The following is a 14,821-nucleotide window of genomic DNA, read 5'->3' on the forward strand; positions in this document are numbered from 1 at the left end:
TAATCAGTGCTATAAATATGCACTGTTACTGTCAAAATGACACTGGCAGGGAAGGGGTTAACTTTATTGGTGATCAAGGGGTTAAGTGTGTCCCTAGGGGCGTGATTCTAACTGTGGGGGGACGTGGCTTGTTAGATCATCACAGAGACATACAATCCTACATAGCAGGATTGCATAGCCTCAGTGATGATCTAAGGGAGAATGACAGACGACTGTGTTTACATCAGACGTCTGTCTTTCTCCCTCTCCTGAGGGAGATCGCGAGTGGTCGGCGGACATCGGAGTCGCCGGTCACACGTGCGGGGATGGCAGGGAACGAGCGGGGGCGAGAGACGTACTGGTACGTCACTTTGCCTGTAGGGGGCTGACTGCCGCAGTATATAGTCGTGCGGCAGTTGGCAAGTGGTTAAGAAATGAAGGATATGTAAAATTATATATGTAATACATTTTCTGCATTACTTGCAAATAATTTGTTGTTACCTAACTCTATAGCAAGTTTGTATGCTGGACTCATCAAATTCTCCTGAGGAAGCCAATGGTTGGCGAAACATGTAGAGCAGGAGTCACTGCATACACACAATAATCGTATGAATACTGTGTTATGTTTTTAATATATGTGTTTTAATACATATATTAAATGTTATTTTAAATGTTTTCAATAAAACGTTGTTATTCTTTTCAATTTTGAAGTCTTTTTTGCACCGTAAAAAGCCCATCTCTCTTGCCTCCCAATATATTCATTTCTAATCAAGGGATGCGGTGCATCTAACTATTAGACACATGGTTGTCTGGTTGACAGGGCTGGCCCAAGACTTTGTGCTGCCTGGGTCCAAGAATAAAATGCGCTGCCCCCCCCCCCAAAAAAAGAAATCCAACCCAACAAAAGGCCCCCACATTCATTATTTTATATAAATATAACATTTAGAAATGATATATACTGTTACCTTCTTCCATAGCTCACCACCAGACCGGTCCACCAAACACCCACTGACTGTCCCCAGTCCTCTGGTCTCTCATGTGTCTGCTGCACCCACCGCCCTAGAAGATCCAGCCTGCCCTGCGTGAGATGGAGTGCTCTGATGTCTAACGTCATTGATCACACCACAAACACATGAGGGACATTCCCCGGAGGAGACACTCCACCTCTTCATACTCATCAGTTTGCACTACGGGCAGTATGAGGTGGGTCCAAATAAAATGTTTTCATCATTTTAGGCCAATTTGTATTCTACTACATATTTTTGGTAAAAAAAATCCCAATAAGTGCATGTTGGTTTGCGCAAAAGTTATCACGTCTATAAACTAGGAGAAAGATTTATGTTATTTCTATTTATTTTTATTTTTTCTACTAGTAATAGTGGCAATCTGTGATTTTTAGCAGGACTGCAACATTGCAGCGGACAGAGCGAACACCTAACTGACATTTTTGACACTTTTGGGGGGACCAGTGACATTACTACAGTAATCAGTGATAAAAATATGCACCGTTACTGTAATAATGACACTGGCAGGGAAGGGGTTAACACCAGGATTGATCAAAGGGTTAAATGTGTCCCTAGGGGGTGCTTTTTAACTGTGTGGGGGATGGGATTGCTGAATGAACACAGAGACTTGTGTTCCTTAATAGTAGCAACAAAGGATCCCTGTGTTCATTACTGACAGAACAGCGGTCTGCTGTGTTTACATCGGCAGACCGCCATTCTGTTTCCACGGGGAGCAATCGCTGGTGCCTGGGAGACATGAGACATTGTGGCCGCTGGACCCGCTGATTGGCTCCCCCTGTGGCTAATCGGCGCATGCACGTGCCCCAACTAACGGTCCCGCGAAATGACGTACAAGCACGTCGTTTCGCGGGACAGAGCCGACCTGCCACTGTATAAATACGGCGGCTGGTCGGCAAGCGGTACTGGGTACTGGGACCAGGGGCAGCCAGGTCACTTGTATTTTCTGAAGGAGCTCAGCAATGGCCTCCTCTGTATTTCTCACGTACTTCATATTTTCTGGCTGCGTTACAAATGTTTCCAGTCTCGCAACCTCCAGTTTCAGGAATGGGTGGGGTGATGGATGTATCTGAAGACTGCAAAGTACTATAAATTATTTTAAATGAGTGTCTTGGCTGACAGACTACTCCCTTTTTAATATGTGAGTTGTAATGTTTAGACATCCAGGAAACATACTTTGCTTTATTTTGCTAATGTCACATTGAAATGATAAGAATTATGGGCTCCTGCACAAAGTGGCTGAGCCTGTTCGGTGTAATTCCTGGCGTATTTGCACTCCTGTGATCCACAGGAGGTTTGGTCGTACTTCTTCTTTAATACATTCCCTCCAGTAACATCTAAGGCAGGGGTATGCAAACTGTGGCCCTCCAGATGTTGCAGAAATACAAGTCCCATGAGGCATAGCAAGACTCTGACAGCCACAAGCATGACACCTAGAGGCAGGGGCATGATGGGATTTGTAGTTTTGCAACAGCTGGAGGGCCACAGTTTGCATATCCTTATACCAAGGGAATGAGCAGCACTGAGACCCCATGAGGAAAGTCCCAATCTAAACAAGCTCTGGCTTTGATGCACAGAGGAATAGTATCAGAAAATAGTCACTAGGATCACACCAACACTTAGGTCTGTACTCACAATGTCCCTTGATCCCTCCTTCCAATATCAGATAGACATTTCTTCCGTGAACTCATAGACCAGATCCTCAGTGAAATCTCTTAATCAGCTCCAGCTATTCTCAGAAAAATTAGCCCCCCCCCCCCCAAGCTTTAGTTTATCTGGGACCCCAATGAGCTCCTGTAAGAACCCCAGCTGCACTGCCCAGGAGGGCTGCAGCCCCTCAGTCTGGGAACTTCTCCTGGACAAGAACCAGGGCTGCCTCAGGCCCCCAGACTATTTATGCTTCCCACAGCCACCTACTGGGAAACCCGCCCCCAGGGATTGGCCGAGACCACATAAATATTCAGGCTGTGGATCAGCCTATTCCAGGCCACTACACTCTAGAATCCACGAGAAAGAAGAGCCTGCAGCCAGTGAAGCCAAGAACAGCCAAAAATAATCACACACCTTTCCACTGACTACAGGGAAGACGAAAAAAACAAAATTTACCTGACCTGAATTTACCTGACCTTTCTAGCAACCTATCGTATACAATATGTCCATACACTGTACTCATGGAAATAGGCCAGCAATTGTGTTAAACTGGCTTAGCCACCCGTGTGCAAGAGCCCTAAGTGAACTTTTCAGTTTGATAGAAGTACATATACAGTAAATAAATGCAGCGCCTAAAAACAAACGGTGTTAAATTCATTTACATGTGAAAAACTAAACAAATAACAATAATTAAATCACCATTAAATGTAAAAAGTTCATACAGTATAAAAAAAAAAAAAAACACAAAAGTAAGTGTATATCGCAGTCCACCACAACGGATGTGAAAAATAATTCTCCCAAATTCACACATAAGTCCTCTTTAACTAATTTCTCCTTTAACCAAAAGTGGCAGGAAACACTTTACCGGAACAACACTTGTGTATACAGATCCACCTTACCAGATGGCTGGACCATAGTTTCTCAAATCCAGTCCTCAAGTACCCCCAACAGGTCATGTTTTCAGGCTTTCCATTATTTTGCATAGGTGATTTGATCAGTTTCACTGCCTTAGTAATTACCACAGCCGTTTCATCTGAGGGAAATCTTGGAAACATGACCTAATGGGGGTACTTGAGGACTGGAGTTGAGAAACATTGGGCTAGACCACCTTTGATGGATGGTCAAAGCACGCTCTTAATGTGCTGGGGAATCCCTAAATCCTTCCACATGCATGTCACTCAAATGGCATCCACTGAAAAATCAACGATAGGTAGAAAAACTCTCATGGTGTAGTAGGTAGGTATACCCATTTATTAAAAGGATTAAAAATACTCAGGGTAACAGGATAAAATAAGCATAACCAGTAATATTTCATAGAGCAAACATCCAATTTTCTCCTTGTGCTGCACACCAGCCCACTTCTGAGTCCCGGCTTGTGTGATCGCGTCACCTGCGCTGGCCCTTCCCGGCGCGTTTCATCACAGCAGATCTCATCAGGGGGAGTGGGCACAAGGCGCCGTCACGCATGGAAGCTTTAAATAGTAACCAGGATGATGGTGAATAAATGGATTGGCTCAGCCACTTTTGGTTAAAGGAGAAATTGAGGAGATTGTTAGTGCGCATGCTCCTAATTTGCGAGCAGCATAACGACAACAAGGAGGTGTTGCCCAGCAACAACAACCAACCAATAAAAAAAGGTTTGGTGGAGAAGAGCTCAACCAAACAAGTAGAATTACCTAACAGCAGCACCATGTGTTTAAAATTGAAAAATACATGTTAAAAAATATATAAGACAGTGGGACAAATGCACATTAAAAAAATGCACATTAAAAATACCTAATAGGGACCAAAATAGGAAAGAGGCAGCACAAGAAAAATGATTGTCAACAACAATAATTCAATTAAACAATACAAGTAAAAATAAGCAATGAAAATAAAAATAAACGAAAAAAGGGATTTTTTTATTAAAATAAATAATAAAAATAAAAAAATATGTATACAAAATAAGAATAATAAAAATAAGCTATTATTAATTAAACAGTTGATGTCCCAATCAACATTTAAACCATGCAGTCTATGAGTTTTGAGGTTATATATCCACGATGTTTCAAGTTTTGACATTTTACTCCTAGTGGAACCCCCTATCCAGTGAGGCAAATACCTGTCTATAGCCACTATAGCCATACACAAGGTGCCCTCAGGGCTCTTATTATGGCATCTAGCACAATGTCTCCACAGATAATGGCCTGAGAATCCACGCTTAATGTTTGCCACATGCTCGTTGAGGTGCACCTGTAACGCACGAACAGTATGACCCAAGTATTTGCATGTCGCATGGACACTGTATAAGGTAAACAACTTTTTTTTGTTGAGCAGGTTATAAAAGATGCAATATCATAATGTTTCTTAGTGGTATGGGATTGAAGGGAGGTATTTTTTCTACCTTAAAAGCTATTCACCTGTCACGTCTTTTACAAAAAGGTAAAAACCCAGAAGTAATACAAAAAGTGGGTCTCACTGGAAGGTCCAAAATGTTATGGGCAATCTTATTGAGTAAAGTAGGTAACCCCCTATAAATGACTCTGGGTCAGTCAGGAAGTAATGAACCTAAAATGGGGTCATTTTTAAGTACAGACCAATGTTTTGTAATAATATTTTTAACCACGTAATGTTGTGTGGAATAATTAGTCACCAAAGACCAATTAAATGTCTGCCCTCCATCACTTTTGGGTCTAGTATCTAACATAGAATTACGCTTCATGTTCGCCACTTGGTCAATGACCACATGAGCCTTGTCAGGGTCATACCCTCTTTCTAAAAATCTGGTTCTCAAAACTTGTGCCTGTAAAAAATAATCATTAATGTTCATTCAGTTTCTTCGAATTCTCTGAAACTGACTTTTAAGCACAGATTTAAGCCATGAGAAAAAGTAGTGGTGATAAAATGTCCATCCACTACCCTAATATTCAGATCTAAGAAATGAATTTCCTCAGCAGTAGCTTGAAAGTTCAAGAAAATGCCCCTATCATTAACATTCAAACCTATTATAACCCAGTTTCTACCCAGTTTGATGGAAGTGATCAAATTACCAATATTTCAAAAAGCAAAGGTCTTTTCATAGGTGTGCGCAGCCTATTGCATTAGGGTGTGAACCCCAGAGCTCAAACAAGCATGCCTTTCTCTGCAGCCTCAGCTCCATTGGACAGTGAATGGTGCTCTGTGCTGCGCAGCTTCCTGTTCATTCACAAACTGAAGCACAGTAAGGACAGTTTACTATGCTTCAGTTATGAGTATACACAGTAAGTGTATTCACTGTGTTCATTTAGAAAGTAGGGGGGACGGTAAATACCATACTGTATTTAGTAACCCCTGTCCCCACTCTCTATTCTGGGAGTGCAACATGGGGGGGGGGGAGCCCAGGCAATAGGGGGACTCGGCACCGCACGCAATGATTTGGGTGTGCCCAGGCACACCTGGCACACCCCCTGCGCTCGCTCATGGGTCGTTTTGTTCCTGCCAATAGGTTTTGAGGTCATCATGAATTCATATGTACATGTCGAGGAACTTTTAATAATCTTAATTTCTGAAAATGGCATTAAATGGCATTGAAGTAGGAAGCCATGCTATGGGGAAAAGTAGGTGTGGCAAAATTGCACCAATGAGTATTCAAATAAAAGGGTGAGGGAATTTGGCGCTGCCTGGGATAGGATGTGGGGGGATATGTATATTCTGGGGGAGGTAAATATGTGAGAGAAATATAATAAACAGATCTTGTATATAGGCAAATCTTCTGCAGATACTATGGTCAGTAGTATCTGCAGAGGATTTGCCTATATACAAGATCTGTTTATTATATTTCTCTCACATATTTACCTCCCCCAGAATATACATATTCCCCCACATCCTATCCCAGGCAGCGCCAAATTCCCTCACCCTTTTATTTAAATACTCATATAGATATAGCCTTTGGCTTTATCAGAGGGAGGCTGTAGCCCCTTTCCCCATATCCATAGCGTAGTAGGAGGCTTAAAGCATGAGCCTGTGTTACAGATTGCAGTATGTACATAGTGCAGGGGTCCAGGTTAGGTAACATACATAGTGAAGGGGTCAGATGTGTAATTTACAGAGTGTCAGGGTCTGGTGTGTTTTACGTAAATAGTGCAAGGGTCAGGTGTGGCAATCAGGTGTGTGTAATATACATAGTGCAGGGGTCAGGTGTGTGTAAAATACATAGTGCAGGGGGTCAGGTGTGTCAATCAGGTGTGTGTGATGTACATAGTGCAGGGTTCAAGTGTGTGTAATATACATAGTTCAGGGGTCAGGTGTGTGTAATATACATAGTGCAGGGGTCAGGTGTGTGTAATATACATAGTGCAGGGGTCAGGTGTGTGTAATATACATAGTGCTGGGGCCAGGTGTCTAATATACATAGTGCAGGGGGTGGGGTGTGTGTAATATAAATAGTGCTGGGGTCAGGTGTGTGTAATATTCACAGTGCTGGGGTCAGGTTTGTAATATACATAGTGCAGGGGGTCGGGTGTGTGTAACATACATAGTGCTGGAGTCAGGTGTGTGTAATATACAGAGTGCTGGGGTCAGGTGTGTGTAATATACATAGTGCTGGGGTCAGGTGTGTGTGATGTACATAGTGCAGGGGGTCGGGTGTGTGTAATATACAGAGTGCTGGGGTCAGGTGTGTGTAATATTCATAGTGCTGCGGTCAGGTGTGTGTGATGTACATAGTGCAGGGGGTTGGGTGTGTGTAATATACAGAGTGCTGGGTTCAGGTGTGTGTAATATACATAGTGCTGGGGTCAGGTGTGTGTAATATACATAGTGCTGGGGGTCAGGTGTGTAATGTACATAGTGCAGGGGTCAGGTGTGTAATGTACAGATTGTGGAGAGGGTTGGGTGTAACGTACATACAGTAGTTTGGTCAGGTTTGTCAATCAGGTGTGTGTGATGTACATAGTGCAGGGTTCAGGTGTGTGTAATATACATCGTGCAGGGGTCAGGTGTATGTAATATACATAGTGCTAGGGTCAGGTGTGTAATGTACATAGTGCAGGGGTCAGGTGTGTACAATATACATAGTTCAGGGGTCAGGTGTATGTAATATACATAGTGCTAGGGTCAGATGTGTAATGTACATAGTGCAGGGGTCAGGTGTGTGCAATATACATAGTGCAGGGGTCAGGTGTGTGTAATGTACATAGTGTAGGGGTCAGGCTTGTGTAATACACATAGTGCAGGGGTCAGGTGTGTAATGAACAGATTGTGGGGAGGGTTGGGTGTAACGAACATACAGTAGTTTAGAAGTTATCAATATATATAGTCCAATGCACATCACCCCCTGTGATTTTCACCACCACTCTCTATACATAGCAAAGCAATACCACTGAGCACATACATACATACTGCCTACAACATACATATACTGCATATCTTGCATGTAACTTACATACACACTGCATACACGCAACTTACATATACATGCATACACAATCAAACATTTACCCCTCCAGGGGCATCTTCAGTCCCCGGTGTCTCTGCTCCTGCCAACAATGTTTGTTTCCCCCATGGGGGCAGCTCAACTCCATCTTGTCCACTATGCTGCCAATCTAGCACAGACAAAGCTCCTCCATCACCCTCCACCTCTCCTGGCATTTACTGGCTGAGTGCAATTTGTCTGACTCAGAAACATGTCATCACACACATGGCACTTTGCTTATATCTCTGGAATTCCAGAGATGCAAGCAATCCAGTAATGGCCGGCAACCAGAGCTAAATTCCATTATTGTCAGGTCAAATTTGGCAAGTTCCTAGCTAGGCATATATGGTCAGGGAGCCACCAGATCCTTGGAAGATAAAGTCCAAAGAGAGTGCAAGGCCAATAAATTAGAGTCCAAAAACTTTTAATATTGGTGTTTGTTCTGTTTGGCAATACAAAAGCATCCATCGCGTTTCAGGGAAGTTTTTTCCTTCATCAGGGCTTTAAAACAGGTATAGAATCGATATGCAAATGGCTGTAAAAACATAACATTTACTATTAAAAAACATTTTCTTTATTTGTTTGCAAGCTCATGGACAATGGACGATCGTGCAAAGTACACTAAGACAATGTTACAGCATTGTGTAAAATGAAACATACACTATATTACTAAAAGTATTGGGACGCCTGCCTTTACACGCACATGAACTTTAATAGCTTCCCAGTCTTAGTCCGTAGGGTTCAATATTGAGTTGGCCCACCCTTTGCAGCTATAACAGCTTCAACTCTTCTGGGAAGGCTGTCCACAAGGTTTAGGAGTGTGTCTATGGGAATGTTTGACCATTCTTTCAGAAGCGCATTTGTGAGGTCAGGCACTGATGTTGGCAGGGGCAGACTGGCAACTTTCAGCCTATGGGGCAAGTACAAACCGGAGGCCCATGGTGCAGCGACTCGGCCCCCCTCCCACTCTCCCTCTTCCTGTCCTTCTCCTGACCCCCATTCCAGGCTGAAGCTCCGCTCCCGGTACTCTCTACTCACCAACTGAATCCCAGTTCCCGACAGGGCCAGCAGTTGGCAGTTGGGGGGAGCTTGAACAGCTTGGTTGGGGCTGGCCGGGAGAGGAGAGTCTCCAGTGGGGCATTAAACCAGCCTTTGCTCAGACACAGTTTACGCCATCCATGCTGGGTTAAGGTACCTGCGCTCCTTCATTGTCTTCAACCCGCACCCAGTAGGTCACAGGGGCTTCTTACTTCTCTTCACCAGGAATCCTTTAGGCATGTCTGTAGCAGAAGCAGTGCAGCCTTTTTAGGAGGCATCAGAGCGGCCCAGGGGGCAATTGCCCTCCTACCCCCTGGCCCAGTCCTCCCCTGGATGTTGGAGAGAAGGCCTGGCTTGCAGTCTCCACTCTAATTCATCCCAAAGGTGTTCTGTCGGCTTGAGGTCAGGACTCTGTGCAGGCCAATCAAGTTCTTTCACCCCCAAACTCCCTCATCCATGTCTTTATGGACCTTGCTTTGTGTACTGGTGCGCAGTCATGTTAGAACAGGAAGGGGACATCCCCAAACTGTTTACACAAAGTTGGGAGCATGAAATTGTCCAAAATGTCTTGGTATGCTGATGCCTTAAGAGTTCCCTTTACTGGAACTAAGGAGCCAAGCCCGACCCCTGAAGAACAACCCCACACCATAATTCCCTCCCCCCTCCACTAAATGATTAGGACCAGTGGACAAAGCAAGGTCCAAGGTCCATAAAGACATGGATAAGCGAGTTTGAGGTGGAGGAACTTGATTGGCCTAACCTCAACCCGATAGAACACCTTTGGGATGAATTAGAGTGGAGGCTGCAAGCCAGGCCTTCTCGTCCAACATCCCGGCCTGACCTCACCAATGCGCTTCTGGAAGAATGGTAAAACATTCCCATAGACACACTCCTAAACCTTGTGGACAGCCTTCCCAGAAGAGCTGAAGATATTATAGCTGCAAAGGGTGGGCCAACTCAATATTGAACCCTACGGACTAAGATTGGGATGCCATTAAAGTTCATGTGCGTGTCAAGGCAGGCGTCCCAATACTTTTGGTAATATAGTGTACGTCACTTGGGGAATGGACTTCCCTGATCATCTCCTCTTCCTAATGACACAGCCATTTACTACAATTTTTACACCAATCAGCCATAACATTATGATCACCCATCCAATATTGAGTAGATTGCCCTTTTTGCCCTGACCTGTTGAGGCATGGACTGGCCACTAGACCTCTGAAGGTATGCTGTAGTATCTGGCACAAAGTCGTCAGTAGCAGATCCTTTAAATCCTGTATGTTGTGATGTAGGGCCTCCATGGATCAGACTTGTTTTTCCAGCACTTCCCACAGATGCCCGATTAGATTGAGATCTGAAGAATTTGGAGGCCAAGTCAACAATTCAAACTCATTACAATATTCTTCAAAGCATTCTTGAACCATTTTTACAGTGTGGCAGGGCACATTATCCTGCTGAAAGAGGCCACTGCCATCAGGGAACACCGTTTCCATGAAGGGGTATCCTTGGTCAGCAACAATGTTTAGGTAGGTGGTAATAGTCAAGTAACATCCACATGAATGGCAGGACCCAAGGTTTCCCAGCAGGACATTGCCCAAAGCATCACACGACCTCCCATAATGCATCCTGGTGCCATCTCTTCCCCAGGTAAGCGACGCACACACACCCGGCCATCCACATGATGCAAAAGAAATCTTGATTCATCCGAACAGACCACCTTCTTCCATTGCAATGTGGTCCGGTTCTGATGATCACGTACCCAATCTAGGTGGGCTTGGGTCAGCATGGGCAATCTGGCTGTGGGCTTGGGTCAGCATGGGCGCCCTGACCGGTCTACAGCTACAGAGCTCCGTACTCAGCAAACTGTGATGCTCATTTGTTCGAGTTTCAACACATCAACTTCAGGGACAACATGTTTTTTGCTGTCTAATATAGCCCACTGACTTTCACATGCCATTGTAACAAGATAATCAATGACATTCAATTCAGCTTTCAGTGATCTTAATGCTATGGGTAATCGGTGTAAGTTTTCCAGTGCAGTCCATGTAAAGGTCAGTTTACCTTGTTGCTATGAGCAACCACAAAGGTTATGACTTCCAAACAATGAAACAAAAAAAGCAAGAGTGATGCATACTGTATTCCTGTCACTTTTTTGTTTGAAAACAATAAAAAAAACAAGAGTTGTTTCTTATAGCAACCAATCAGAAACTAGCTTTCCTTACAAACAACAAAAAGAAAGCTCACTCCTGATTTGTTGCTGTCGGCAACACCAATATGTTTACCTCCACCCTGTATACCTTTATTTCATGAAGCAGGAATTCACATGGAAGCACAGTAACCCTTAGCAACCAACTTTCTCTGCTTAGGCTACTGAAAGATACTGACTGATTGGTTGCTGTGGGTTACAAAATCCATCTCTGCACTGAACTCCTCCAAAACGAAAATAAACTCCTCATTCCAAACAACCAGAAGTGAGGACATACCAATGGGGCAGAAAAACACAATAATAAACTATTTTGTGAAAAATCGATCACAGCGGTGGGTGAGGATGAATTTTTTTTGGAAAAGAAGGAAATGTTTAGTGCTGTTTAACCACTTAAGGACCAGGCCTATTTCTGACATTTGATGTTTACAAGTAAAATCAGTCTTTTTCGCTAGAAAATTACTTAGAACCCCCAAATATATAATAATAATAATATATATATATATATATATATATATATATATATATTTTTTTTTTTTTAGCAGAGACCCAAGAGAATAAAATGGGGATTATTGCAATAACTTATGTCACACCGTATTTGCTCAGCGGTCTTAAAAATGCATTTTTTTGGGGGAAAAAATACATTTTTTTTTATAGGTAAAAAATGAGAAAACAGTAAAGTTAGCCTAATTTCTATAATGTGAAAGATGATGTTACGTTGAGTAAATTGATACCTAACATGTCAAGCTTTAAAATTTCTCACGCTCATGTAATGGCGACAAACTACAATACTTAAAAATCTCCATAGTCGATGCTTTAAAAATTTTAACAGGTTACCTGTTTAGAGTTACAGAGGAGTTCTTGTGCTAGAATTATTGCTCTCACTCTAACGATGGCGGTGATATCTCACATGTGTGGTTTGAACTAGGGATAGACCGATTATCGGCAAGGCCGATATATTGGGGGCCAATATGCACTTTCCCCGATATATCGGTATTGGTCCCGGAACTGGCCGATATTTTTGTGATGTCATTCTGCCTTCTTAGGCCGCCTCCCTCACCTTGGACAGCCTCGTTTGGAGTCGGGACTAGTCTCGCGGGAGTGTATCACAGCCATACACCCACCCACAGCAGCCTGGTGCCAGCCAGCCACCCACAGACAGGGGGCAAGACAGCCAGCCACCCACAGACCCTGTACCAGCCAGCCACAGGCACTGTACCAGCCAGCCACCCACAGCCTGTGCCAGTCACCCACCTACCACAGGGTGCCAGCTAGCCAGCCACCCACCAAAGGGTGCCAGCCAGCCAGCCACCCACCACAGGGTGCCAGCCAGCCAGCCATTCACTACAGGGTGCCATCCACCCTCCACAGGGTGCCAGCAAGCCAGCCCCCCACCACAGGGTGCCAGCCAGCCAGCCACCCACCACAGGGTGCCATCCACCCTCCACAGGGTGCCAGCAAGCCAGCCACCCACCACAGGGTGCCAGCCAGCCACCCACCACATGGTGCCAGCCACCCTCCACAGGGTGCCAGCAAGCCAGCCACCCACCACAGGGTGCCAGCCAGCCACCCACCACAGGGTGCCAGCCACCCTCCACAGGGTGCCAGCAAGCCAGCCACCCACCACAGGGTGCCAGATAGCCAGCCACCCACCACAGGGTACCAGCCAGCCACCACAGAGTGCCAGCAAGCCAGCCACCCACCACAGGGTGCCAGCAAGCCAGCCATTAAGCATTAAATAAAAATTAACATGTTTAGTACCAGATTTGTGTCAAAAATTGTCTTAATTTTTCAAAACTTTAAATGTACAAAATATCGGCCCTTATCAGACGATACCGATACGTTATGACCAAAATATCGGTATCAGTATCGGCCCTGAAAAAACCATAACGGTCTATCCCTAGTTTGAACACTGTTTACATATGTGGGAGCGACTTACCTATGCGTTCGCTTCTACACGCGAACTCAGACAGACTGGGCGCTTTCAATTTTTTTTCTTATATATTTTAATTTTTTTTACTGTCCCTTTAAAAAAAAAATGTTGATCACTTTTATGCCTATTTCAAGGAATGTAAACATCCCTTGTAATAGAAATAAGCAGGACATGACTTCTTTAATGTGAGATCTGGGGTCAAAAAGACCTCACATCTCTCATTTACACTTAAAAGCAAAAAAAATAAAAAAAATGTAATTTAGCTTTTTCTTATAAAAAAAAAGGGCCCTTTAAAGGCTATTGGGCAGAAGTGATTTTTGACTTTGCTCCCGTCCTCCAGGGGCAAGTGGGGGCCATCTTGCCCTCACTGCCCTCGCCAGCCTCCAAAGTTAAGGTACAGTATAACTAAAGGCAAAACTTTTTTTTTACTTTTTGATAAAGTGGAGAGATTAGAACCCCAGTCAGTTTTTATTGCTGTCTGTACCCTTGTTAAAGCAGAGTTCCACTCAAAAGTTTACCACTATTATTGAAAGTGAAAGCAAAAGAAAATCCCACATTTAGGTTGTCCCCAGAAACGTAATGGAGGAGAAATCTTCCAATGGGGACACTAGTTCTGGCCTGGAGGTCCCCAATAAATTTCCTTAATTTGTAGCGATTTCCTCTGACTTCCTGTTTGGCTATAGGACAGGAAGTGAAAGGAATTCTCTGCAATAAGACACAGATGGCCAAAAAAAAAAAAAAAAATTCTGACAGGGGGTATAACCCTCCCTTGCTCTATCCAAGACGGAAAAAAAAAAACGTTTTGTCTTTTGTCACCAGAACTAGTGTCCCCATTGGAAACTTTCCTCTCTATTCCTGTCCTGGTGACCACACACAATTTGGGATTTTACTTTTACTTTCAGTGATATTGGTAAACAGGACATGTAAAGAGGGTGAATGTCCCTAATGGGGACACCAATAGCAATAAAAATCTGACAGGTGTTCTAATCCTTCTCCACTCTATTCAAAACTAAAGAAAAGCTTTGCCTTTAGTTATTCTTGAATGTGTTCTAAAATGAATGTATTTTCCTCATTAGATGGTAATCCCGGTGAAGTTATCTGTTCCTACCTCTGCTCCATGGGATTCCTGTTGGATTTTCTGTGAGTGTGGGACGTATATGCACCTTCCAGCCATGATGCCAAGTGAGTTACAACACAGATGCCCCATCTTTATATAGAAGGAGTGACCCTATCTCCTCCCTCTCCAGCTCAGGTATGCAAAGCACTTTGGCTCGTACGCTTAATTATATGGCATGACACCAATAAAATAAGAAGGAGGTGTCTGCATTATTCTATAGATTGAGGGATCTGTCTGTACAGTATCTCACAAAAGTGAGTACACCCGTCACATTTTTGTAAATATTTTATTATATCTTTTCATGTGACAACACTGAAGAAATGACACTTTGCTACAATGTAAAGTAATGAGTGTACAGCTTGTATAAGGCCCCGTTCACATACAAGCGACGCCACTTCGCACCGCGACCTCCGAGGTCGCGGTACGAGCAGCGAGCCGCGACCTCGGA

At 43.9% G+C, this 14,821-nt stretch overlaps 1 protein-coding gene across 1 annotated transcript in view; it reads right to left on the minus strand.

Annotated features, from left to right (window-relative positions):
• The window catches only part of LOC309565923 (uncharacterized protein), a 150,442-nt gene extending 135,997 nt beyond the window's left edge, over positions 1 to 14,445 (minus strand). Inside the window, exon 1 of the mRNA XM_082270953.1 lies at positions 14,365 to 14,445. Coding sequence (XP_082127079.1) covers positions 14,365 to 14,430 — 66 coding nt within the window. The 5' untranslated portion in view covers positions 14,431 to 14,445. The remainder of the gene's footprint in view (positions 1 to 14,364) is intronic.
• Between the last annotated feature and the right edge of the window lie 376 nt (positions 14,446 to 14,821).

This window comes from Pelophylax lessonae (genome assembly GCF_965119305.1).
Source record: "Pelophylax lessonae genome assembly, chromosome: 10".
Lineage (NCBI taxonomy): Eukaryota > Metazoa > Chordata > Amphibia > Anura > Ranidae > Pelophylax > Pelophylax lessonae.